General features: G+C 48.4%; 1 protein-coding gene and 1 pseudogene across 1 annotated transcript; both read right to left on the bottom strand.

Moving 5' to 3' along the window:
• Positions 1-1,570: 1,570 nt before the first annotated feature.
• LOC129526892 (uncharacterized) lies at positions 1,571-15,030 on the bottom strand. Its single transcript, XM_063698737.1, has 6 exons — positions 14,893-15,030; positions 6,286-6,486; positions 3,571-3,691; positions 2,771-2,877; positions 2,466-2,551; positions 1,571-1,909 (listed from the first exon to the last, which is right to left on the bottom strand). Exons 1-5 carry the CDS (start codon positions 15,028-15,030, stop codon positions 2,504-2,506), a joined length of 615 nt encoding a protein of 204 aa, XP_063554807.1. The 3' UTR covers positions 1,571-1,909; positions 2,466-2,503.
• A 2,528-nt stretch (positions 15,031-17,558) lies between these two features.
• On the bottom strand, positions 17,559-18,148 carry LOC101149240 (peptidyl-prolyl cis-trans isomerase A-like; annotated as a pseudogene).
• Between the last annotated feature and the right edge of the window lie 7,047 nt (positions 18,149-25,195).

Below are 25,195 nucleotides of genomic sequence, written 5' to 3'. Positions count from 1 at the left end.
GTATGTGCCACCTCCCTAAAGCCCACTGTGTCCACCAGCTGTGTTTGAACTCTGTCTCTGTGCAAGGCCTCATGCAAAGCCTGAAACAGCCTGGCTTGTAGACAGCCAGGAGACCAAAGCTTGAAGAGAGAGTGACGGTCTCCCAGAGCCCACTTAGTCAGCCCCAGCCCCAGGGCTGTGTCCATTCTGGTCCTGGCTCCATTGAGCCAATTCTCTCCCATGACGCCTATAAGGGCTCCAGTGGTGATGGAGGTAGCTGGAGAGAACAAGGCTGCCATAACCCTCCCTCCCTGAGAAGGCCCAACGGGGAATGTTTTAGGCATCAGGGCGTTCTGGGGGCATCTTCCAGGGACCCCTCCTACACCCTACCCTGCCCTGGCTCTCTAGTCAGAAATTGCAGTTGCTTGGACAGTGGGGATGACCCAGGACAAATGCATATATTAGGCTGGTTTTCGAGGTGCTGGGGTGGGGGCATGGGCGCTTCAGGGATAGGAAGGAGAGGCCTGTGTGTTCCAGAAGTACAGAGGAACCTGGTGCTGGCCGCAGTCAACCCCTATGTGATGATCTTTCTACCTGCCCTCTTTGATGTCTTGGTGCTGGCTGCTGTCTTTGGCCACATAAGCTCATGGTCTGGACTCCTGGGGTCCCCTCGCTGGGCCTGCCCACTGCCTGCAGGTAGAGAGCCTTCAGGCCAGGACTATCCTTGGCTCCCCCTTCCAGGTCATGGGTTCAAAGACCATTCCTGGGTTCCACCACCGCCAAGCCTCAATGGTGTCCTGATGGGCACAGGAGCTGCTGGGGCTTTCTGGGTTAAGACCCTTGCCTATCCCAGTGTTCCCCCCTGCAGTAGGGCTGCAGGGGTTGGCCTCAGTCTCTGCCCTGGGAGCTTGCCTTGCCTTGCCCCGGCGGCCCCACACCTGCCCTGGAAGACTCCCCACACCCAGTGGCTCTGATCCACTGTAGAGCAGCCAGGGTCCCCGTTGCTCACACCCTCTGGCCTGAGGCTGACTGGCTCTGTGGCTGGCTTTGGGGGGTCAAGGATGGGGGTGGGCCTTGCCCTCAGCAGCTCCCATTTCCACTCTGACCCCTTTTCAATCTTCCTCCTCTTGTGGACTCTACCCTGGGGCCCTCCCAGCTCCTCACACCAGATGACCATCTAAATATCTAGAAATCAATATTTTAAATACCAACTTTGGATTGCTTCCTGACTTTTCCATACTCCCAAAGGGCCAGCGTTTCTCTTAGGACTGACAGTCTCTCCAGCCCTACTGGGCCGGACCAGGCAGGCCTAAGGGTGCCCCTGCCCCAGCCCTCTTTGGGGCGGGCTTCTGTCCCCTTCCTGCCACCTGGCAGCAGGACCACACTTTGGTGGCAGGTGAGGCAGCAGAGACTGCGGACCCCCCAGCTGTGCCTAAGTCCTCTGTGTGGTCTAGCTGTGTGTGCTGGGGGAGGCTCTTGGCCACCATTTCCCCATCTGTAAACGAGACCAATACCTGTGGCATGGAGGGCAGGAGGCTGGTGTGAGTGCCAAGCACTTGGAGCAGGGCCCTGAGTGAGCATGGACGTGGGAGCAGGGGTGTTCCTCAACTTTATGCACCTTGGGGATGGGAGTGGGGCTCCCCACATGGGTTGACAAGGCATTGCTTTCCCCCACCCCACCTCTGTCCCAGTCCTGCAAGTCCAGTCCTTGGGGGTTTCGAAGGGAAGAAGCCCTGGATGTGTGTCCTCGAGCTGGTCCTTGGCCCTCTCTGGCTCTGAGTTCCTGGGAAAGTCAGTGGTGTTGGAACTTCGGATTCATTCCTCGGGGTTGAGGCACTGTCTGTGGAAGCCGTGGGGCAAGGTGAAGGCAGGGAGAGGAGAGGTTTGCAGTTTGGGTTTCAGCAGAGGGAGCAGCAGCGTGAGGGGTCACCTGTGTGTAGAGGAAAGGGAGTGAAGGCCAGGAGTGAGGAATGAGTCTGAGTGCACCCAGGATGGTGGTTCGTCTCCTCCCACATCCACCTGGCCCGGGGGAGGGAGAAGAAAAGCCATAAGACAAAGGGCCAACTGAGTTGGGTCCACACATGTCCTTCCAGGACCTGGAGGTGCCACTGTCTGGCCCTCATGCAGTGGGAAGTGGGGGAAGGAAGATTCCCTCCCCATACCTCCTGTTCTCTGTCCCAGGTCTCCTGGCCTCCTGTGCTCCTAAGTTCAGTTTCTGTCAGCCCCCAGCATCATTTCTAGGGTTGGTGGGAGGCAGCTGGGAACAGGCTAGGGGTAGGTGGGGCCTGCTTGGGGGAGTCTGCTTGACTGCCTGGGCCACTGCCCACAGTACTGGGGAGCTTTTCTGGCACACCAACTGCACCACCCAGGTGCTGCCCACAACAGCCCCTGGGGAGTGTTTGCAGAAGGCCTTGGCAGGGGGCGCGGTGGACCCCACCCAGAACAAACAATTGGGGTGGGGTCAGGGAGAACCGCCCTCCACTTACCTGTCTGGAGAGGGTCCTCTGTACCACACTGTGTGCTTCTACACACCCAGGCTGGACACCCCAAGGCATGCCCTCCACTTTAGCACCTTGACAAGAAGGGTGGGGACACTGGGATCAGGCCCAGCCCCCTGGCCCCAAACCCTGCAGCCCCAGCTGGAGGATGAGGAGATGCTGGGCTTGGGTGGGGGAATCAGGGGTGTAAAGGGGCCTGCTCACTCCTCAGCTTGGCTCAAGGCTCAAGGCTCAAGGCATCAAAGGCTCAGCCTGCCCCTCAGGAAGGAGCCTGGGCCCAGCCAGACACTCACCAGGACAAGGGTGAATGTGACAAGCAGGAGGCCTAGAATGAGGAGAGCCACAGCATAGCCGGGGATGGAGGCATCCAGCAGGCTGGAGGCTTCGAGGCTAGGAGTGCCTAGAGCAGACCAAGAAGGCTATGGCCAGGTGGGGCCCTGCCTCCCAGACTTCTGAGAAGGCAGAATCTGGCACCAGAAGTTGCTGCGGGACCAGGGAGCTGGGGCTAGGAGCATCTTGGAGGGCTCCATGAGGAGGGGAGGCAGGTTTCAGATCAGGGCATGTGGAGGCAGCGAGCCCAAGGGAGGAGGCAGATGGACAGAGGGAGGGGGCCTGCAGAGGGAAGGAGGTACTGACCGAGGTCTGAGATGACCGTGTCTACCAAGAGGCCCTCTGCCTCCCCCAGGGTGTGCAGACCCTGGTACACACAGTCCCACACGAGAGCCTGGGCTAGTGCCACCCTGAAGAAGGTGGCACCCACTCTGACGGTCAGTGGGTCCAGCCTGGCGGGAGGATCATCCCACTTCAGGGGGCTGGGCAGCCTGGGGGACTAGGGGAGGTCATCTCTTCCAGCCTCCTGCCTTCAACCCCAGGACCCAGGTCTGAGCCCTGGGTCACCCAGGGCCACCCTGGACCCACCGGAATTCCTCCACCACCACTTGGTCAAAGTTCTGCAGAGATCTGAGGACGAGGGTCAGCTGGGGGGTCAGGAGAGGATGAAGAGGGTCACAGCTCTACCAGTCTTGTCCAGCCATCCCCCATCTTCCCGAGGCTTCTTCCCCGCCCCCCCACTTCATCCCACCACTTCACCCACCTTGTCGGTTGCCCCTGAAGTGCCCAGAACTCAAGGCTGGTTTTGTCCTCCAAGGCCTTGGTGTAGGGCTGGCCCAGGATCTGCAGCCAAACTTCATACAGCACCAGCTCTGCCTTCTCCCCTAGAGCGACAGGGGTGGAGGTGGCATCAGCCTGCATCCCCTCTCCTGGAAACCCTGGAGTGGGACACACACCCAAGCTCTAATGCTCCATCCAGGGGTCAGCTGCTGTTGGTGTAAAGACCAAATTTCTTGCTGCCTGCTTTTGTGTGGCCCACACGCTAAGAATGGCTTTTACATGTTTAAATGGTTGAAAACATGGAAAGTAGAGTCGTATCTTGTGACACATGAGAATTACGTGAGATGCAAACTTCCATGTCCATAAAGAAAGGTTTCTGGGAATGTGGCCACGCTCATCTGTTGACATGTTGCCTAGGGCTGCTTTCTTGCTAAGAGGAGGGTTTGAGTAGGTGGTGACAGAGACCCAGTGGCCTGCAGAGACTTAAAGAGTTCCCATCGGGCCCTTTACAGAAAATGCTTGCTAACCCCTGCACTGATCCATCTAATGGAATACACTGCCCACTCCGTGAGTTGATCCTAGTAGGAAATGTTACTGATAATTTAACAGCTGCTGCTTTTATGTTTTATTTTGTCCCTGCTCTGGTGGGAGACATGTAAGAAAATTCACTCCCTGGGAGGAGGTCATGGTGGGGCTTGTGGCCATCAACGGTGAAGCCTCTTTAAGAGGATGCGTGGGGAGCTCTACCATCTGCTGAGAGGGTTGTGAGGGGCCCTCTGTGTTGAGGAATGAAGAGGGAACGCTGCCTGTCTGCTGGGAGCTGGCTTTCCGGGGAGCAGAAGAGATGGTGGTTCAGGCCTGCGGAGGCAGAGGCCCAAACCAATCTGGTCTCTGGGGCTGCTGGCCGGGAGAGTAGTTGTGTAGGAGTGGGTGCAGGGGCAGAGCCTGAAGGAGGGCACCCCTGACTGCACCCCCAGGAGGCTGTGGTGGTGGGGGTGGGGCAGCACTGTAGGAGGACCAGCGCCTTCTGTGGCTGAGGGGTCCTTGGGGAGCAGCTCCAGGCAATGCGTAGCTGGAGGGGACTGATTTGACCCAGCGCTCTCCTAAGCCACAATGCCCGGCCTAATGTACTGTTTATTTAAAATTCTAAGGATCTTTAATAATTTTAATAAGGATCTTTAAATAATTTTCCATGGATCATATTTTTATTGCATTTTAAAATAATTTACAATTTGCTTTCACACATATTCTCCCTCATCTGATCCTCACAACTGCCCTGGGAAGGAGGTTGGAGACAGAGTTGGGGCCTGTTAGAAGACAAATTTACACAATGCATAAGAAAGCTCACTGTGAGCCGGGGTGAGGAAGGGAGGCTTGGAGAATCATGAATGCAGTATCTATGTCTATATTCCCAGCCCAACCACAAAGCCTGAAATTCATTAGGTATTTAAGAAATAGCTGCTGAATTATTGCCTCGGGGTGCTCAGCTCAAGAAGCAGGGTTGGGACTAACAGTCAAGCTCCCTGACTCCTAGCCCAACACTTTTCCAAACACACCACCTATTTTTCTGTATCGGATAGAAAGTATAGTGCTTAAGTTGTACATAATGTTAACTCACTTTCAATACAGGCCAATCATGATTGACTATCAGTAGCTTTTGTGACAAACTTAGTAAACTAGGAAGTTGAACCTTTCAGAGTTCCCATTCTCATGTCATATGCTATTTCTGTTTTGAAATAAAAATCCTTCCAAATGAAACTTTATCCATCAAAATGACAAGAGAAGTGAAAATAGATACAAGAAGAAAGTAAAACATTAATTTCAACATGGCTTTGTCTATTTTGCTTTACAAGTATAACCACCAAGCCATTCTATTTTTAGGAAGACACATTCTTTTTGGAATGTTAAAAACTATGATAACTATTCTTAAGTCCTAAATGACCAGTATGGGTATTAGTAGATAACTGGACACAGTGCAAGGTCAGAAGGGTGACTGAGTGTGGCAGAAAGGGCAGTATCTCCAGCAACTGCAGATGGATAAATGACAATGAGTCCAGATAATGGATTATGATACAACCATTCAAATAATGCTTATGAGTACTTGAAAACATAGGCAAAAGCTTAAGATACAATGTTTTAGACAGAAAAAAGCGAAGGTGGAAAAAAATAGATGGAAAGCATGACTTCAATCATGCATACAGATGCTTCCACTTTATTTTTATTTTTTGAGACAGGGTCCCACTCTGTTGCCCAGGCTGGAGTGCAGTGACATCATGATCTCGGCTCACTGCAGCCTCTACTTCCTGGGCTCAAGCAGTGCTCCCACCCTAGCTTCCTAACTACCTGGGACTACAGGCATGTGCCACCATGTCCAGCTAATTTTTTGTATTTTTAGTAGAGATGGGGTTTTGCCATGTTGCCCAGTCTGGTCTCAAACTCCTGAGCTCAAGGGATCTGCCTGCCTCGCCCTCCACAAGCCGGCCGGCCTGCTCTGTCTTACCCGCCCCCCACTCCTGCCCCCTTCTCAGGAGCGGGGTGGCGGTGGACTTTTCTCTACCAGACCTGCAGCCCTCACGCCGGCACACACTGTGTTTGCGGAGAGGCCAGTGAAGACACCCTCCCCCCGTTTCCGGAGCCACTGTCGCCCCCTCATTCCCGCTCCAGCAGCCCATGCCTCGCTTCACCTCTGGTGCCTCACCATCAGGCCAAGAAGCCAGGGCCCGGGAATTTCTTTTTCCGGTGGCGCCAGGTCAACAGATTCGACGATCACGTGACTTGGACAAACGGCCTCTGGGAGGGCGGGGCCTGCTCGAGTGAGGCCGGAAGCGGACCACAGCCCGCGGGAGGTGCTGGAGGGCGAAATGCTGGCGTCTCCTCCTATGTCTTCCAGAATCCTTCCCTGGAAAAAAAGCAGCGCCCATCGCCAGTTTAACTGAGGACCGAATTAAGGCATTAGGAAAGACAGTGGAAGTTATTTCATTTGTTTAACTTAAGGGGGTAGGATCCCGGGAGCCAGGGGGATTCAGGTCATTGCCATGTTTTCCACTGTTAAGCGAATAGCATTATACACAGCTGCGGACTGTGGCCAAAGACATTTTAAAAACTGTTGAAATCTACTACACATGCAGAAAATTGTACCTATTAGAAATATAAAGCTTAATAGGTGTTCATTAACTGTAGACCTCACATAACCAGCACCCAGATAAGGAAATAACCAGATAACTTCTTCAAGCGCGTGGGTGTTTTATTTCATTTTGATGAATTGTGTAGGTGCCTAGCAAAAAGGGCTGTCATAATTAACATGCTCAGGAAAACTCCCTACAATTTCAACATCAATAGATGCTTATTTTTTGCCAGTCTGATGGGGAAAAAAATCCGTTGCTTAGATTGCAGTGGTAGTCTGCTTACTGGTAGCTCTGAGCTAATGGGTTGTCTAAAACAACTAAGTTTACGACATTGACTTGAAGAGGCAAAAACAAAAAGACAAAACAACAACAAAAATACATTAGAGAATAAACTAATAACCAGAGAAGAAATTGAATACAGTTGTCCCTTAGTAACCTCAGGATATTGGTTCCAGGACCCCAGAGATACCAAAATTCACAGATGCTCTGATATAATATGGCATAGTATTTGCATATAACCTATGCACATCCTTCCGTAGACTTTAAATCACCTCTAGATTACTATAATACTTAATACAACGTAAATGCTTTGTAAATAGCTGTATGAAGTATTTTTAAATTTGTTTTTTTATTTTACTTTTTCCAAATATTTTTGATGCACAGTTGGTCAAATCCAAGGATCCAGAACCCGAGGATACAGAGGGCTGACCGTAGTTTGAGCTCTCTCCTCAATTCCATGCCTATCCCATGCACCAGGTGCAGCTGGTTTTATTGCAGGCTTTCAGGTTTTCAAAAGACAGAGCTCATGACAAGTAAATTGCACTATAGAATAGAAAGAAATGGAAAATGTCCCAATTCATGGTAAAATTGAGCTCATTTCTGAAGAGTTCTTTTACAAATCATAAGCACTAGCCTGTTGAAAACCACAGTATGTTAAGTTACTAGACTATCCTATACCATGTCAAAGAAAAATTTTAAGAACATAAGACCTGTAATCATAGCACTTTGGGAGGCCAAGGCCAGTGGATCGCTTGAGCCCAGGAGTTCTAGACCAGCTTGGGCAACATAGGGAGACCCCGGTCTCTACAAAAAATTAGCTGCTTCTGCTGGTGCACACGTGTCGTCCCAGCTACCTAAGAGGCTGTGGTGGGAGGATCTCTTGAGCATGGGATGTGGAGGCTGCAGTGAGCCATGATGGTACCTCTGTACTCCATCCAGCCTGAGCAACAGAATGAGACCATCTCAAAAAAAAAGAAAAAAAAAAGGAAAACAGAAAAAAAAAAAAAAAGGCTGGGTGCGGTGGCTCACGCTTGTAATCCTAGCACTTTGGGAGGCCAAGGCAGGCAGATCACCTGAGGTCAGGAGTTGGAGACCAGCCTGGCCAATATGGCAAAACCCGTCTCTACTTAAAAAAAAAAATAGGTGGGCATGGTGGCAGGTGCCTGTAATCCCAGCTACTCAGGAGGCTGAGGCACGAGAATCGCTTGAACCCGGGAGGTGGAGGCTGCAGTGAGCCGAGATTGCACCGCTGCATTTCAGTCAGCTTGAGCAACAGGGTGAGACTCCATCTCAAAAAAAAAAAAAAAAAAAGACGTAAGAATGGTTCAACTTTTATTTCATCCTATCAATAGGTTAAAGAAGAGAAAAATGGATAGATTTGGAAAACCATTTTTTATTTAAAAAGAGAAAATTAGGAACCGATGAAAAACTGTCTTAAGAGTATTTGAAAAACAAAACAGCAAATTTAACATCAGACAGACAAAGTATTTAAATTCAGAAATAAAGTGGGTGGCGTTCTGGAGCATTTTAATGTCATACTGGAGCATTATTTCACAGATACTTGTTTTACAATTAAAGATGATTTGACTATTTAGAGCAGTGGTTCTCACACATTAGAGTGCATCATCATCACCTGCAGGGCTTGTGAAACCGGCTGCTGGGCCCCACACCAGAGTTTCTAACTCAATAGGACTGAGGTGGGGCCTGAGCATTGCATGTCTATGTTCCCAGGTGATGCTGATACTTCCAATTTGAGACCATGCTTTGAAAACCACAAATATAGGGAAATATACTAGAGAATATGTTATGAATATACTGGAGAATATGTATATATGTTAACTTACAGATTTCTGTGCAGTGGAAAAGATAATTCCCAAGGATGATAGTTTTATTTCCCAATACAATTTTTTTTTTTGAGTCAGCTCACTGCAGCCTCTACCTCCCAGGTTCAAGTGATTCTCCTGCCTCAGCCTCCCAAGTGGCTGGGACTACAAGCACCCACCACTGTGCCTGGCTAATTTTTGTATTTTTAGTAGAGACAGGGTTTCACCATGTTGGCCAGGCTGGTCTTGAACTCCTGACCTCAGGTGATCCACCCACCTCGGCCTCCCAAAGTGCTGCGATTACAGGCATGAGCTACCATGCCTGGCCTCCCTACAGGATATTAACAAGTTTTGTCTCTATCTCAGAATGCGTTTCAGAATGCACTTCCTGGAGCACTATAGACACTATCTCTCAAAATGCTCCTTTAACTAGCTTCACCGTGTTGCTGACTCCCTTGTAAATTAAAATATCTTATACATATTCCTTCATTATTTGTATGAAAGTCAAGCTTTTCGCATTGTGAAAATTATACTTCAGGCTGGGTGCAGTGGCTCACGCCTGGAATCCCAGCACTTCGGGAGGCCAAAGTGGTGGTATCACTTGAGGCCAGGAGTTTGACACCAGCCTGGCCAACATGTCGAACCCCATGTGTACTCAAAAAAAATCAAAATTAGCTGGGTGTGGTGGCACACACCTGTAGTTCCAGCTAATTGGGAGGCTGAGGCACAAGAATTGCTTGAACCCGGGAGGCAGAAGTTGCCATGAGCTGAAATCGTGCCACTGCACTCCAGCCAGAGCCAGACCGAGACTCTGTCTCAAATTTTAAAAAAAAAAGAAAGAAAAGTATACTTTGATACAGTATGCTAATATAAAGGATATAATATGGTTTGGCTCTGTGTCCCCATCCAAATCTCACCTTGAATTGCAATAATCCCCACGTGTCAAGGGTGGGACCAGGTGGAGATAATTGAATCATGGGGGTGGTTTCTCCTGTGCTGTTCTCGTGATAGTGAGTGAGTTCTCACGAGATCTGATGGTTTTATAGCAGGTTTTCTCCTTTGCTCGGCTCTCCTTCTCTCTCCTCCTGCCCTGGGAAGAGGTGTCTTCTGCCATAATTGTAAGTTTCCTGAGGCCTCCCCGGCCATGCAGAACTGTGAGTCAATTTAAACCTCTTTTCTTTATAAATTACCCAGTCTTGGGTATTTCTTCATAGCAGCATGAGAATGGACTAATACAGTGTACTAATAACAGCCCAGACAGTAGTATACAGGTACTACTATACTTTGATGCTAGAAGTATTCCCATTAAGGTCAGGAGCAGTATGTGCTATCATTACCATGATCTAACATTGTTCCAGAGGTTTTTAGGTCAGCAGTTCTCAACTGGAGTGATTTTGCCACCCTGGGGATATTTGACAATATCTGAAATCATTTTGGCTGTCACACTGAGGAGTGCTACTGGCATGTAGCAGGCGGAGGCTGGGGATGCTGCTAAACATCCTGCGAGGCACAAACAGCTCCAGAACAGAGAATTATCCAGCCCAAAACATCAATGGTACTGCTGTTGAGAAACCCTAGTCTAGACAAATAAAACATGGGAAATCCATTAACAGAAATGTGGGAAGATAATAAACTAGTATTTTCCAATGACAGTCTAGCTAGGAGGTCCAAAAGAAGCACCTGAAGAACAGTTAGATTTTGCAGGGGCTGCATGGTGGCTCATGCCTGTAACCCCAGTGCATTGTGAGGTCACATTGGCAGGATCTCTTGAGGCCAGAAGTTCAAGACCAGCTTGGGCAACATAGTGAGACCGCATCTCTACCAAAAATTTAAAAATCAGCCAGATATGGGGGTGCGCTCTGATAGTCCCAGCTGCCGAGGTGGGAGTATAGCTTGAGCCCGGGAGCTGGAGGCTATGGTGAGCTGTGATCAAGCCACTGTACTCAAAAAAAAATTTGAGACAGGGTTTTTCTCTGTTGCATATGGGGTCTTGCTGTGTTGCCCAGGCTGGTCTCGAACTCCTGGCCTCAAGCAGACTTCCTGCCTCAGCCTCCGAAAGTGTTGAGATTACATGAGCCACTGCCCCTGGCCTTATGAAATAAAAATTAAAAAAAAAGAAGTTACAGGATGTTATGTGGCCTGTTGAAAGATGTTGGAAAACAGTTGTGCATGTGACCCAGCTGTAACCAGTTATAAAAGTATCAGGATTAAGAAATGTACTGCATCTGGCTTTCCCAAGTTTAGGTTCCTGCTGAAAGAATGAGATGGATCTTTGTTTCTTCTTCTGCTCCTCAACTCCCTGCAAGAACCAGGACTGTGCATTTTGACGGGCAGGCTCTTACCCCTGGCAGGCCACAGAGGGCATGCAGAACCTTTCTGCGTGTGTTTTCTGTGCAGTCAGATAAAGACCCCCTGTCCAGGCCTTTGTTTAGGATATTTGGCCCATGGAGGAACGAGGCTGGAATCACCTGGGAGGGGCAGAGGCTTCGACTGGAAGGAGGAGTGACCTGAACTCCAGGTTCTGGGCCTACACTTTGTTCCCATGCAGCACCCTGTTAGTGGTGACTGGGGCCTGGAAGTCAGGGGCCTTGGTGGCCAAGTGTTGGCTGGACAGGAGGAGCTGAGGAAGGTGAGGGGCATCTTTCCAGCACTGCCCCCCACCCCATCCCCAAATCAATGCCCTCTGACAGCTCAGACACAGCCCCAGCCAGCAGCAGTGCAGGTCAGGAAGGGCAAATGCACTCAGCACGGATCTGCTCCATAGTCTCCGCCTCACTTCATCTCGGGTTGAGGGGAGTGAGTCCCCGCAGCACTCGTGATATCCTGTCAGCTGAAAACATTCAGCTTGATTTAGAAAGATAAGGTGGGACATCTGTTGGGCATGGCATGTGGAGCAGTGCCATCCCTCTGTGGCAGCGAGTCAAGCAATAAACCAGAATGTGCAAAACCTGCGTCCCAGAATCACCGTTCCTGGAAGAAAAGCCTATATTGTCAAGATGCCCACTCCTAAATTAACCCAAACTTTCCACCCAGCCTCAAAAAACCAATAGAACTTTGACATTAATACACTAACCCTCAGTTCTATACAGAAATGTGTAAGAATACCCACATACTGTAGTGTGCGGTCATTGAGAGAGAGGAGCCCGAGAGAACAAATGGAACCAAGTCCAGAGACATATCTGTCTAGGCGCAAGATGCCAGCATGTGTGTCAGCCAGGGAAGCAGACCAGGAGGAGATATTTATTAAGATTTTAAACCAGGCTCCGTAGCTCAGGCCTATAATTACAATACTTTGTGAGGCTGAGGTGGGAGGATCACTTGAGCCCAGGAGTTTGAGGCTGCAGTGAGCTATGATTGTGCCACTGAATTGCAGCCTGAGTGACAGAGGAAGACCCCATCTCAAAAAGAGTGCTCAGATGCACCCTTACATGAAGCCACCTTAGGTACAGCTTCCAAGACTGGTGAGGCGTTACTCAGGACAAGGGGGCCCAGCCCTAGCTCAGCTTCCACCTCCTGAGCGACACCTAGAGGAGGTGGCCACAGTGTCCTCAGTCCAGTCTCTGTTGGGTCTCAGATCCCCCGATCATCATGCCTTTTTTGCCCAAGCTCTGCCTCATTATGGCCTTCACTGACCGCAACCTCTTCCACTTCCCCAAGGGGACCCCTGCTCATGCTCTCCAGCCCACAGGAGTGCCTGCTTCTCCAGGAAGCCCATCCTCCTGGCTCTGGGCTCTATGTAGGAGAGCTGGGCAGGCTGGATCCCACCATGAGTTCAGTCTCGGGGGTCTCCACCCATGCTAGGCTTCCACTGATGGGACATAAGTGGCCAGGGGGGTTCTTTACATCCACACAAGAGCCCCATGATGACCAGGAATGGGGTTCTGAGAGGTTAAATGACTTGCCCAGGGCCCCGCTAGAATCCTGCACTGCCATATCCAAGGCTGTGTTTGGGCCTCCCACTCAGGGCCCGGACACCCCTCTGCATCTACCAGGCTGGGAAACACATGTCTGCTGCAGCTTCCTCCCAGTGACTTACAGCAGCTGCAGATTTCTGGGGGGCCTTCTACAGGGCCCACCACAGTAGGGAGCTGAGAACTCTTACAGAGCCCTGAGTTTTCTCTCCGCCCCCTTCAGCTCTGAACTCATGCTAGTTGCTCTGATACAAGAACAGGCCTTGGTGAGGGTTTTGGGGCTCTTGTCAGTAGCCCAGGCCTTCAGGAATCAGGTGATGTTGATGTGGAGAGGAGGTGCCTGCTGGAGAGACTGGGGGGAGCAAGCATAGCCCAGGGCCCTGGCATCCTGCTGGGGCATCCCCCTCTTCCTTCCCAGGGTCCCCTGAGAATCTGAAGGCATCCAGGGTAAAGTGCAGTGTTCAGCTGTGTCCTGGGGTGCAGGAAAGCCAAGGAGAAGTTGCTCTACCTGCTGTCCACCAGGCACCCTGGCAGAGAACAGCCTCAGCCCACCCCAGCCCAACACCAGATCCCAGGGACTGATCCACCTGTAAGAGGGCAGCATGAGACTGCCCCATTGTCCCCAGAGAGTCCCCTCAGTCATGGGCTGTGACAAGGGTGCAGGTGGGCCCAGCAGGCTGGCCCAGTGTGGGTATGGCTGCCCATTGGTCCTCTGAAGAGCCTCAGGGGCTTGTGGCAGCTGGTGTGTGTCTCAGCTTGGAAATAGAGGATGTCCCCCAGCCACAGGGCAGGGGACACTTGTTTTGCATTCCAGTCCTCTGCAAGGACAGAGAACCCAGGCTCTGAGCACCCCAGCTCTGCCTGCCCTACCCACAACCTACCACCATTTGGCCCAGGCAAGTTGCCCCAGCTCCCGCAGAGGGAGCCACCCTTCCCAACTCCTGATGTTTGCCCGCACCAGTCAAGTTCCATTCTGGAAAAACCCTCTGTGTCCTTGGGAAGGCACCTCCTCCTTGACTCCTTTCCAGAGCTATCATCCCCACTTTAATTTTCTACCTGTCATTCAATGCAGAGACCAGCTTCTTCCCTGGGCCAGGGCTGCTCTGGAGGCAGGGAGGCTTTGGCCAGGCTGTGGGGTGTAGCAAAGCACCGGGTATAGACCAGGCTCTCCAGGCACACCTGGGCAGAGAAGTCAGAGACCCACAGGTGAATGCCTCTCCTTCTAGTCCCACCCGCCTCACAGGCAGAAAGAGGGAGGCTTCACAACGAGGTTGACGTAAACAGGGGAGCCCAGGTTACCTCTGTCGGATCTCCTGCCCTCCTGGGAGAAAGCCAGAGGTTGGAGCTGGGAGGCATCGAAAGCCCTGGCCCCGTCCTGGTTTCACTGATGAGGCTCAGGGAGGGGCGGGGCCAGCCCAAGTCACTGAGTCCATAAGTGACTCATATAAGTCCATATGGTTCTGACCATAACCCAGGACCCTAGAGCTAGCCAAGGCCCCATCCCTTTCCCACGTATATCATCCTTTTCCCACGTAGGGGCATGAACTGGCTTCTGGCTTCTAAGGCCGAGGCCCAGCACACCTCTACCTCCCCTTGCCTGCAGCTGTTGTCACACATCAAAAGTGAGTTTTCCCTGAGGGGCCAGAAGCATAGCTCCCTCGGCTGGACCAGGTGGCCAATCCAAACAAGACCCTGTGCATCCCCACAAGCCAGGCCTTCTCACACCATGCAGCAGCTGAGGGCACCAGGATACCCTGGGGGATTCCAAAGACGAGCCCTCCTACAGGCTCCCACAGCAGCACTGCCAACCCCAGACCTGCCATAAGCCCTGTATCCATCCAGCCTTCGAGAACCTGGCCATTCACACATACCTGCCTCACTCCTCACACCTGGCTTTCCTGTGAAAAGTGGAACTGGCTCCACCTGGGCCAGCTGGAGAAGGGCCTCAGGAAATCACCATTTTGGGGACTTTTTCTAATCATTCATTCATTTATTCACCAAATACCCACTGTCCACCTTTCTGTACCAGGCCAGGGGTGATGCGTCAAGCAGAACACATGTCCCAAGGAGCTTTCCTCTCTTTAGAGACAGACAGGTGGACTCTCAGACCATGAGGTGCCCTCTGGGCTAGGGGGTGCCCAGGGCTGGATGCAGGGGAGGGCCTCACCCACAGGAGATGCTCGTGGGTATGGACGTGGAGGCCACCATGGGGTAAGGGTGTGACCTGGGGCAGGTGCAGGGCCTGCTCTATCTGGAAGGCTTCCTGACTCTGCCAACGATAGACCGTGGCTAGATCAGGCTTCATGTCGATTTTTAATATTATATTTAATACATTTTGATTATGTAACTAAACATTATTGTGATAAAAATTATGAGATATAGAAAAGTTAAAAACACAAAAAACCAGCAAACCCCTTCTCTCCCCAAATAACTGCTTCAACAGTATTTTCGGACTTGTTTTCCCATGTATCTGCAGCTATAAACTTAAGTTGCACAAGATAGTATCCTTCCCCATATTCTGTTTTGAAGCTGGATTTTTCACTCAGCAGTGAATAGAGGCAGGCTTTAAACAGGCCAGGCATTGTGAGGGCCCTGGGAAAGGAGACTGACCATGTTGCTGGGTGACCTTGGGCAAGTCTCGCCCTCCTCAGAGCCTGGATTTTCTCAGTCCAGTGAAGGGCAGGAAGGGCTGTAGTAGGACTACATCAGCGCTTCCCAAACTCAGAACCGCCACGTGGAGCTGTGTGAGCTGTCACTGCACAACCCCAGGGGCAGGAGCATTCTTGTCACGGCCTCTGTGAGTGGGGCTCCTGCCCAAAAGTGTGCTGTGCCAACCTGGGGCCCACAAGAGGATTTTAGGCGATATGCGGATGCATTTATTTTTACCATTACCTTCCATCAGTAGTAAATGAGACCGATTCTCACCGGGAGGGCTTGTTAAATCACAGATCACTGAACCTACTCCTCAGAGGTTCTGATTCAGGAGGTCTGGGATGGTGCCTGAGAATCTGCATTTCTAACAAGTTCTCAGCTGATGATGATGCTGATGCTGCTGGCTCAGGGACCACACTTTGAGAACCACTAACCACAAGTTTCCTTTTATTCATTTATTTCAGGCAGGGTTTTGCCCTGTCACCCAGGCTGTAGTATAATGGTGCAATCCTGCAATCACTGCTCACGGCAGCCTTGACCTCCCAGGCTCAAGCAATCCTCCTGCCTCACTTCCCAAGTAGCTGAAACCATAGGTGCACGCTACCATGCCTGGATGTTTTTGTATTTTTTGTAGAGATGGAGCTTCACCATGTTGCTCAGGCTGGTCGTGAACTCCTCAGCTTGAGCAATTCACCTGCCTTGGCCTCTTAAAGCAAAAGTTTCCTTTTTAAATACATGTATTTAGGTTTTAAAAATGAGTTGACTTAAAGCACAGGAATAGATCTTCAACACTAACCACTGGGGAAATGCAAATTAAAACCACAGTAAGATATCACTACAGATCTATTAGAACAGCTCAAATCAAACATAGTGATAGTATCAAATAATGGCGAGGATGCAGACAAAACTAACTCATACATCGCTGGTGGGAATATAAAATTGTACAGACACTCTAGAAAATAGTTTGGCAGCTTCTTTAATCAAACATACACCTCAATATATGACCTAGCAATTGCTTCTGGGCATTTGTACCAGAAAATAAAACTGATGTCTGCACAAAAACTCATAAATGATTGTTCATGGCAGATTTATTTGTAATAGCCCCAAACTGGAAACAACCAAATACTCCCCAATAGGTGAATGGTAAAGCAAACTGATACATCCATCCTATGACCTGACAGTTTTGGAGGGGCTTGCATCATTATATATAAATGGTTTCAAGTGTTTTAATTTCATCAACGATCAGACTTTATGCCAATAGAGAGTAAGGTCTGTGCCTTATATTTCGTGTATCCCTCTGGGCCCCAGGAACTCTGCCTGTGCTTGACAAGTTTCAGGCTGGGCGCAGTGGCTCATGCCTGTAATCCCAGCACTTTGGGAGGCGGAGGTGGGCAGATCACCTGAGGTCAGGAGTTCAAGACCAGCCTGGCCAACATGGTGAAACCCTGTCTCTACTAAAAATACAAAAAAGTGGCTGGGCACGGTGGCTCACACCTGTAATCCCAGCACTTTGGGAGGCCGAGGCGGGCAGATCACAAGGTCAGGAGATCGAGACCATCCTGGCTAACATGGTGAAACCCCGTCTCTACTAAAAATACAAAAAAAATTAGCCAGGCGTGGTGGCGGGCGCCTGTAGTCCCAGCTACTTGGGAAGCTGAGGCAGGAGAATGGTGTGAACCCGGGAGGAGGAGCTTGCAGTGAGCCGAGATCGCACCACTGTACTCCAGCCTGGGTAACAGAGTGAGACTCTGTCTCAAAAAAAAAAAAAAAAAAAAAAAAAATACAAATACATAAAAGTAGTTTGGCATGGTGGCAGGTGCTTGTAGTCCCAGCTACTCAGGAGACTGAGGCAGGAGAATGGCTTGAACCCAGGAGGCAGAGTTTGCAGTGAGCCAAGATCACACCACTGCACTCCAACCTGGGTGACAGAGTGAGACTCCATCTCAAAAAAAAAAAGTTTCAATAAACAACTAATTTATTTAATCTCTCTCCATCCTCTCCTTTCTTCTACCACCACTCTAGGATAATAGCCATTATACCTCATAAGTCCAATTCATTTTTTTCCTTGTTTTTCTTTTTTTTTTTTTGGTTATTTAGTTTTTATTTCATAATCATAAACTCAACTCTGCAGTCCAGCTAGGCATGGAACGGAACTGCAGCAAGAGCACAAAGATTCTAGGATACTGCGAGCAAATGGGGTGGAGGGTGCTGTCCTGAGCTACAGAAGGAACGGTCTGGTGGTTAAGACAAAACACAAGTCAAACTTATTAGAGTTGTCCACAGTCAGCAATGGTGATCTTCTTCCTGGTCTTGCCATTCCTGGACCCAAAGCGCTCCGTGGCCTCCACAATATTCATGCCTTCTTTCACCTTGCCAAAGACCACATGCTTGCCATCCACCACTCAGTCTTGGCAGTGCAGATGAAAAACTGGGAACCATTTATATTGGATCCAGCATTTGCCATGGACAAGATGCCAGGACCTGTATGCTTTAGGATGAAGTTCTCATCATCAAATTTCTCCCCATAGATGGACTTGCCACCAGTGCCATTATGGCATGTGAAGTCACCACCCTGACATATAAACTCTGATAATTCTATGAAAGCAGGAACCCTTATTACCAAATCCTTTCTCTCCAGTGCTCAGAGCATGAAAGTTTTCTGCTGTCTTTGGAAACTTGTCTGCAAACAGCTCGAAGGAGACGTAGCCCAAGGGCTCGCCATCGACGGCGATGTCAAAGAACACAGTGGGGTTAACCATGGCTGATAGTACAGGGCTCCCGATGGTGGCAGTGTCTGCAAAGCCTCCCTTGGTTTTCTTTTCTCAATATGCCTAAATATTTAAAATTATTATTTTTAAATTATATCAGCAAGTCTGCTTATTTTAAAAAGTGAAATATATACATATATATAATAAGTATTCATTAATAACTTTCTTCCAGTCCCTTCCATCCTCACACCATAAATAAATAATGGTAATAGCTTGATGTACCTTGGTCCACATCCTTATGCTTGTACAGACCTATGAAAATTGCTATATTCATGTATAGTGTGTTTTATGATTGATAAAAAAAAATCACACTTAAGCTGTGTGATTTTTTTCATCTCTCTGTCTCAGTAAGTGAGACTCTGGATCAATATTTTTTAAAGCTACATCATATTCCAAGTTATTGGTAAAACCACAAACTATTCAGCTTGCTTATTCCTGAGTTCTAATGACACTGAGTATATTTTCATAATATTATAAAACACATGTTTCTCTCTTGTGCATTGCATGTTCATATTCTTTGTTCCTTATATTTAAATTTCTAAACTGTCAGAACCTTATTTTTGTGAATGGCATGAGATAGTGGATTTAGTTTTGTTTTCTTCTAGATTGATGGCCAGTTTATATTTAAAAAATTAACCTTTTCCCACTGCATTGAAATAGTACCCTGTCCATATTTTATGTTCTTATATATACTTACATTGATTTTGGGATCAATTTCTGATCCACAGATACATTTTTATTCATCTTTTAATGTTGTTTTGATTATAGTGACTTTATAATGTAGATTAATATTTGGTAGGGCAATTCTCCCTGTTTCTATTTTTTATTTTCATAGTTTTCTTGCCTATTCTTGGACACTCATTTATTTTTTCATTTGAACTTTACATTCATTTCATGTAGTTTTTGTAAAATGACTTGCTATGGTTTGAATGTTCGTGCCCTCCCCAAATTCCTGTGTTGAAACCCTAACCCCCAAGGTTGACAGTATTAAAAGGTAGAGCTTTTGGGAGGTAACTAGGTCGTGAGGGCAGAGCTCCCATAAACAGGATTAGTCCCCTTATAAAAGAGGCCCAAGGGAGCTTCCTTGTCCCTTCCCCCATTGAGGGCATAACAAGAAGGCACCGTAAATAAACAATGAAATGGGCTCTCACCGGACACTGACCTGCCTGTGCCTTGATCTTGGACTTCCCAGCCTTCAAAATTAGGAAAAGTCAGTTTATGTTGTTTAGTAGCTATCCAGTCTATAGTATTTTGTTACAGCAGCCACAATGGACCAAGACATAATTCACTGTGATTCTAATGGGAATTGCATCATAGTTATACATTAATTTTTCTAAGAATTAACATTAACACTATCCTTTCTGGAGTACTGGCATGTCTCTCCACTTGCTTAGATCTTGTTTTCTGTCTTTAAAAATGACTTCATATACAAACATTCTTAGCCATTATTGTTGTTGTTGTTTTCATTTTTTGTTTGTCTGTTTGTTTGTTTGTATTTTAGTACAGACGGGGTTTCACCACGTTGCCCAGGCTGGTTTCAAACTCCTGAGCTCAGGCAATCTGCCCGCCTTGGCCTCTCAAAGTGCTAGGATTACAGGTGTGAGCCACTGTGCCCAGCCTATTGTTTTTAATCATGATTTTTATTTTTATTTATTTTTTTTTCTTGAGATGGAGTCTCGCTCTGTCACCCAGGCTGGAGTGTAGTGGCATGATCTCAGCTCACTGCAAGCTCCACCTCCCGGGTTCATGGCCATTCTCCTGCCTCAGCCTCCCGAGTAGCTAGGACTGCAGGCGCCCGCCACCATGCCTGGCTAATTTTTTTGTATTTTTATTAGATACGGAGTTTCACCATGTTAGCCAGGATGGTCTCGATCTCCTGACCTTGTGATCCGCCTGCCTAGGCCTCCCAAAGTGCTGGGATTACAGGCGTGAGCCACCTCGCCCAGCCAATTTTTTTTTTTTTTTGAGATGGAGTCTTGCTCTGTCTCCCAGGCTGCAGTGCAGTGGTACAATCTCGACTCACTGCAACCTCTGCCTCTCGAGTTCAAGCAATTCTCCTGCCTCAGCCTCCCAAGTAGTTGGGACTATAGGTGCATGCCACCACACCTGGCTAATTTTTGTAGTTTCAGTAGAGACAGGTTTTACCATATTGGTCAAGCTGGTCTCGAACTTCTGACCTAAGGTGATCCACCCACCTCAGCCTCCCAAAGTGCTGGGATTGCAGGCGTGAGCCACTGCGCCCATCCTTATCATGATTTTAGAGAAGATATTTCAAATTTAAAATTGTATTATTAAATATTTCAAATATACAGAGAAATATAAAAAAAATTACAGGCAACAAGTACCCTCTTCTCATACTTACTAGATTTTAACATTTTGACATATTTATAGAATATGATGACATTCTTTCATCTTCCCCCTTTCTAGATATATGACTAGTGTCTAGAAGCCAGTGTGTATAATTCCCAGACATTTAAACATTTCTTAAATGTATTTTTGCATTTCTAAATAATAGATAATGGTTTTATATATATTCCTAAGCAATATATAATGCTTTTATGTGTTATTTAAAAAATAAATTTATATCCATGACTAGTTATTCTTCATATTGAGAAAGGCTAATGATTTTTATGTACCATATATCTTGATTTGAGATATTTTATTAAATTATTTATTGTATTTATTTTATTAAAATATTAGATTTTCTCTGTTCTCTATTATATACAAAAATATGCAATTTTACCTTTTTTGTACAATATACATACCAATTGTTTTCTTTTTTTTCAGTTTGATTAGCTAAACATTTTAAATAATGTTGACTAACATTGGGGAAAGCAGCATGTTTTTCTTATTCTTGATTTCAATGGAAATGACTTTAGAAATTCTAATATAATGCTTCTGTTAATTTTTATAAGCTTGTCATATTTAAGCAAGAATTTTAACTTTTTTTTTTAGGATAATGTTTCACTAAATCCTCACAGTGACCTGAGGAGGCATGTATTAGTCCGTTTTCACACTGCTCATGAAAACATACCTGAGACTGGGGAGAAAAAGAGGTTTAATTGGACTTATAGCTCCACATGGCTGGGGAGGCCTCAGAATCATGGCGGGAGGCAGAAGGCACTTCTTACATGGTGGTGGCAGGAGAAAATGAGAAGCAAAAGCAGAAACCTCAATAAACTCATCAGATCTCATGAGACTTATTCGCTATCATGAGAATAGCACGGGAAAGACCAGCTCCCGTGATTCAGTTACCACCTCCTGGGTCCCTCCCACAACATGTGGGAATTCTAGGAGATACAATTCAAGTTGAGATTTGGGTGGGGACACAGCCAAACCATATCATTCCACCCCTGGCCCCTCCAAATCTCATGTCCTCATATTTCAAAACCAATCATGCCTTCCCAACAGTCCCCCAAAATCTTAACTCATTTCAGCATTAACCCAAAAAGTCCACAGTCCAAAGTCTCATCTGAGACAAGGGAAGTCTCTTTCGCCTATGAGCTTGTAAAATCAAAAACAAACTAGTTACTTCCTAGTTACAATGAGGGTACAGGTATTGGGTAAATACAGTTGTTCCAAATTGGAGAAACTGACCAAAACAAAGGGATTACAAGGCCCATGCAAGTCCAAAATCCAGTGGGACAGTCAAATTTTAAAGCACCAAAATTATCTCCTTTGTCTCACATCCAGGTCACATTGATGCAAGAATTGGGTTCCCATGGTCTTGGGCAGCTCCACCCCTGGGGCTTTGCAGGGTACAGCCTCCCTCCCAGCTGTTTTCAAAGGCTGGCATTGAGTGCTGTGGCTTTTCCAGGCACATGGTGCAAGCTGTCAGTGGATCTATCATTCTGGGGTCTGGAGGATAGTGGTCCTCTTCTCACAGCTCCACTAGGCAGTGCCCCAGGAGGGACTCTGTGGGTGGGGCTCTGACCCCACATTTCCCTTCTGCACTGCCCTAGCAGAGGTTCTCCATGAAGGCCCTGGCAGCAAACTTTTGCCTGGGCATCCAGGCATTTCCATACATCTTCTGAAATCTAGGTGGAGGTTCCCAAACCTCAATTCTTAACTTCTATGCACTCACAGACTCAACACCACATGGAAGCTGCCAAGGCTTGGGGCTTCCACCCTCTGAAGCCACAGCCTGAGCTGTACATTGGCCCCTTTCAGCCACGGCTAAGTGGCTGGGACATACAGCACCAAAACCCTAGGCTGCACACAGCACAGGGTCCCTGGCCCCGGCCCACAAAACCACTTTTTCCTCCTGGGCCTCTGGGCCTGTGATGGAAGGGTCTGCTGTGAAGGTCTCTGACATAGCCTGGAGACATTTTCCCCATGGTCTTGGGGATTAACATTAGGCTCCTTGCTACTTATGCAAATTTCTGCAGCTGGCTTGAATTTCTCCCCAGAAAATGGGTTTTTCTTTTCTATCGCATAGTCGGGCTGCAAATTTTCCAAACTTATGCCCTGCTTCCCTTATAAAACTGAATGCCAACAGTACCCAAGTCACCTCTTAAATGCTTTGCTACTTAGAAATTTCTTCAGCCAGATTACCCTAAATCTTCTCTCTCAAGTTCAAAATTCCACAAATCTCTAGGGCAGGGGCAAAATTCCACCAGTCTCTTTGCTAAAACATAACAAGAATCATCTTTGCTCCACTTCCCAACAAGTTCCTTGTCACCATCTGAGACCACCTTAGCCTGGATCTTATTGTCCGTATCGCTATCAGCATTTGGGGCAAAGCCATTCAACAACTCTCTAGGAAGTTCCAAACTTTCCCACGTTTTTCTGCCTTCTTCTGAGCCCTCCAAATTGTTCCAACCTTTGCCTGTTACCTAGTTCCAAAGCTACTTCCACATTTTCAGGTATCTTTTCAGCAATGCGCCACTCTACTGGTTTACTGTATTAGTCCATTTTCACACTTCCAATGAAAACATACCCAAGACTGGGAAGAAAAAGAGGTTTAATTGGACTTACAGTTCCACATGGCTGGGGAGGCCTCAGAATCATGGTGGGAGGCGAAAGGCACTTCTTACATTGGCAGCAGCAGGAGAAAATGAGAGAAGCAAAAGCAGAAACCCCTGAAAAACCCATCAGATCTCATGAGACTTATTCACTATCATGAGAATAGCACAGGAAAGACCAGCCCCCATGATTCAATTACCTCTCCCTGGGTCCCTCCCACAATAAGTGGAATTCTGAGAGATACAATTCAAGTTGAGATTTGGATAGGGACACAGCCAAACCATAATAAGGCAGGAATTATTATTAACCCATCTTCCCAATCAGGAAACTGAGGCTGAAAGGAAGGGATTTGCCCAGAATCACACAGCTGGGAAATGAGCAAGCCAGGACTTGACTCAGATGTGATGACCCCAAAGTCCAGGCATGCCCTTAACCCCCAGGGAGGGTGTGGCTTTGCCCATCTGCCCTCACTGCCTGCCCTGTCTTGCAGGAATGTCTACAAGGATTCTTTTTTTCTTTTTGAGATGCAGTCTCGCTCTGTCACCCAGGCTGGAGTGCAGTGGCACGATCTCGGCTCACTGCAACCTCCGCCTCCCAGGTTCACACCATTCTCCTGCCTCAGCCTCCCAAGTAGCTGGGACTACAGGCGCCGGCCACCACGCCCGGCTAATTTTTTGTATTTTTAGTAGAGACGGAGTTTCACCGTGTTAGCCAGGATGGTCTTAATCTCCTGACCTCATGATCCGCCTGCCTTGGCCTCCCAAAGTGCTGGGATTACAGGCGTGAACCACCGCACCTGGCCTCTACAAGGATTATTGGCAGCTGGAGCTGGCCTGTGAGACACAGGAGGAGGTGAACAGCTGAAAGTCCTACTTTCTGAGGGCTGGTGTGTACCTTGAGTGTGTTGGGGTGAGCGGCAGGGCAAGGAGAGGAGGGTCAAGCTGCTGATACTAGGGGGGGCCCTGGGGCACCATCCACAGTGATGCCAAGTCATGCCATGTTTCTGAGCCCTTGTTTGGCTCAGAAATAACCAGGAATCCTCCCGACTACCTACTCTGGGGTGAGATCAGAGTTAAGTCTTCTGGTCCTCCCATCCTTCTCCAGTGGCAGTTTTGTGTCTCAGTCTCTGCCACAGATGGCATTTCTTGCATGCCCTTTCTATGATGGTGGTTTCCTGTGACTGCCTTCTCTTTTCTCCCCTATTTCACTGTGGCAATGTCTAGAGGAGACTTAGAGTTGGGGTGCAGTGTCCCAGGTTCACTCAACCTCTCCCCTTTTCCTCTCTGTGTGTGTCTACTTTGGCTGTGCTCCCTGGTGCCAGCAGTGGTGGCAGTGTTGGTGTGTGGGCCTCCCAGGACAAGAAGAAAGTGAGTGTGACCCTCTCTTGCTTCCTGCCAGGCGTCTGCAGCCTGGCACCAGCTCTGGCCAGGTCTTTAAGCAAAGGATCTGCAGATGTTCTTTTCTCATTTCTGGTTTGGAAAATTGAGGCAAATTCTGGGCACTAGAGTCAGAACCAAGATGAGGCTGAATCAGGGGAGTCTGGGGTCCTAAGAGATACAGGGATGGGCAGAGACCTGAAACCTTTTAGAGCATGTGGAGAGCTGGGTGTCTGTTTAGGCCAGTTGCTTCTCTCTGTGCATCAATGTGCCAGATACCCTTGCAGGGGATGCCTGGAGCCTGGCTACATGGCCTGGCCACCCTGATGCCCTTGTGTTCTTCATGACAGGCCAGCAAGACTGAGGGGAGTGGCTCCGACAGCTTCATGCTCTCCATGGACCACAGCTGGAGCGGCAAGTGGAGACCATTCAGAACCTGGTAGACTTGTACATGGCCATTGTCAACAAGAACATGCAGGACCTCATGCCCAAGACCATCATCCACCTCATGATCAACAAAGTGCATGCGCTGCCTCATGGGGGTAGAGAGCTCCTGTGGCACTGGGGACCCAGGTGGCCATGTTGGCCTGGGGGAGATGCCGACCAGCCTTATGGGACCAGCCTCAGGAAGGGAGGCACGGTCCAGACCAGAGTTGTCCAATAGAAATATAATGTGGGATTATAGTGGTTCATGCTTGTAATCCCAGCA

Source organism: Gorilla gorilla, chromosome 16 (genome assembly GCF_029281585.2).
Source record: "Gorilla gorilla gorilla isolate KB3781 chromosome 16, NHGRI_mGorGor1-v2.1_pri, whole genome shotgun sequence".
Lineage (NCBI taxonomy): Eukaryota > Metazoa > Chordata > Mammalia > Primates > Hominidae > Gorilla > Gorilla gorilla.
Note: the sequence above shows the minus strand (reverse complement) of the source record. Positions and strands in the feature narration are given on the sequence as shown.

Coding starts and splice junctions, on each gene's coding strand:
- LOC129526892 (XM_063698737.1), bottom strand. CDS start 15,030: ATGAAGCCTGATCTAGCCACGGTCTATCGTTGGCAGAGTCAGGAAGCC. Junction 6,487..14,892: donor CCCACGAGCATCTCCTGTGG/GTGAGGCCCTCC, acceptor CTTTTTTTCCAG/GGAAGGATTCTGGAAGACAT. Junction 3,692..6,285: donor CCTGGCTTCTTGGCCTGATG/GTGAGGCACCAG, acceptor CTGTCGCTCTAG/GGGAGAAGGCAGAGCTGGTG.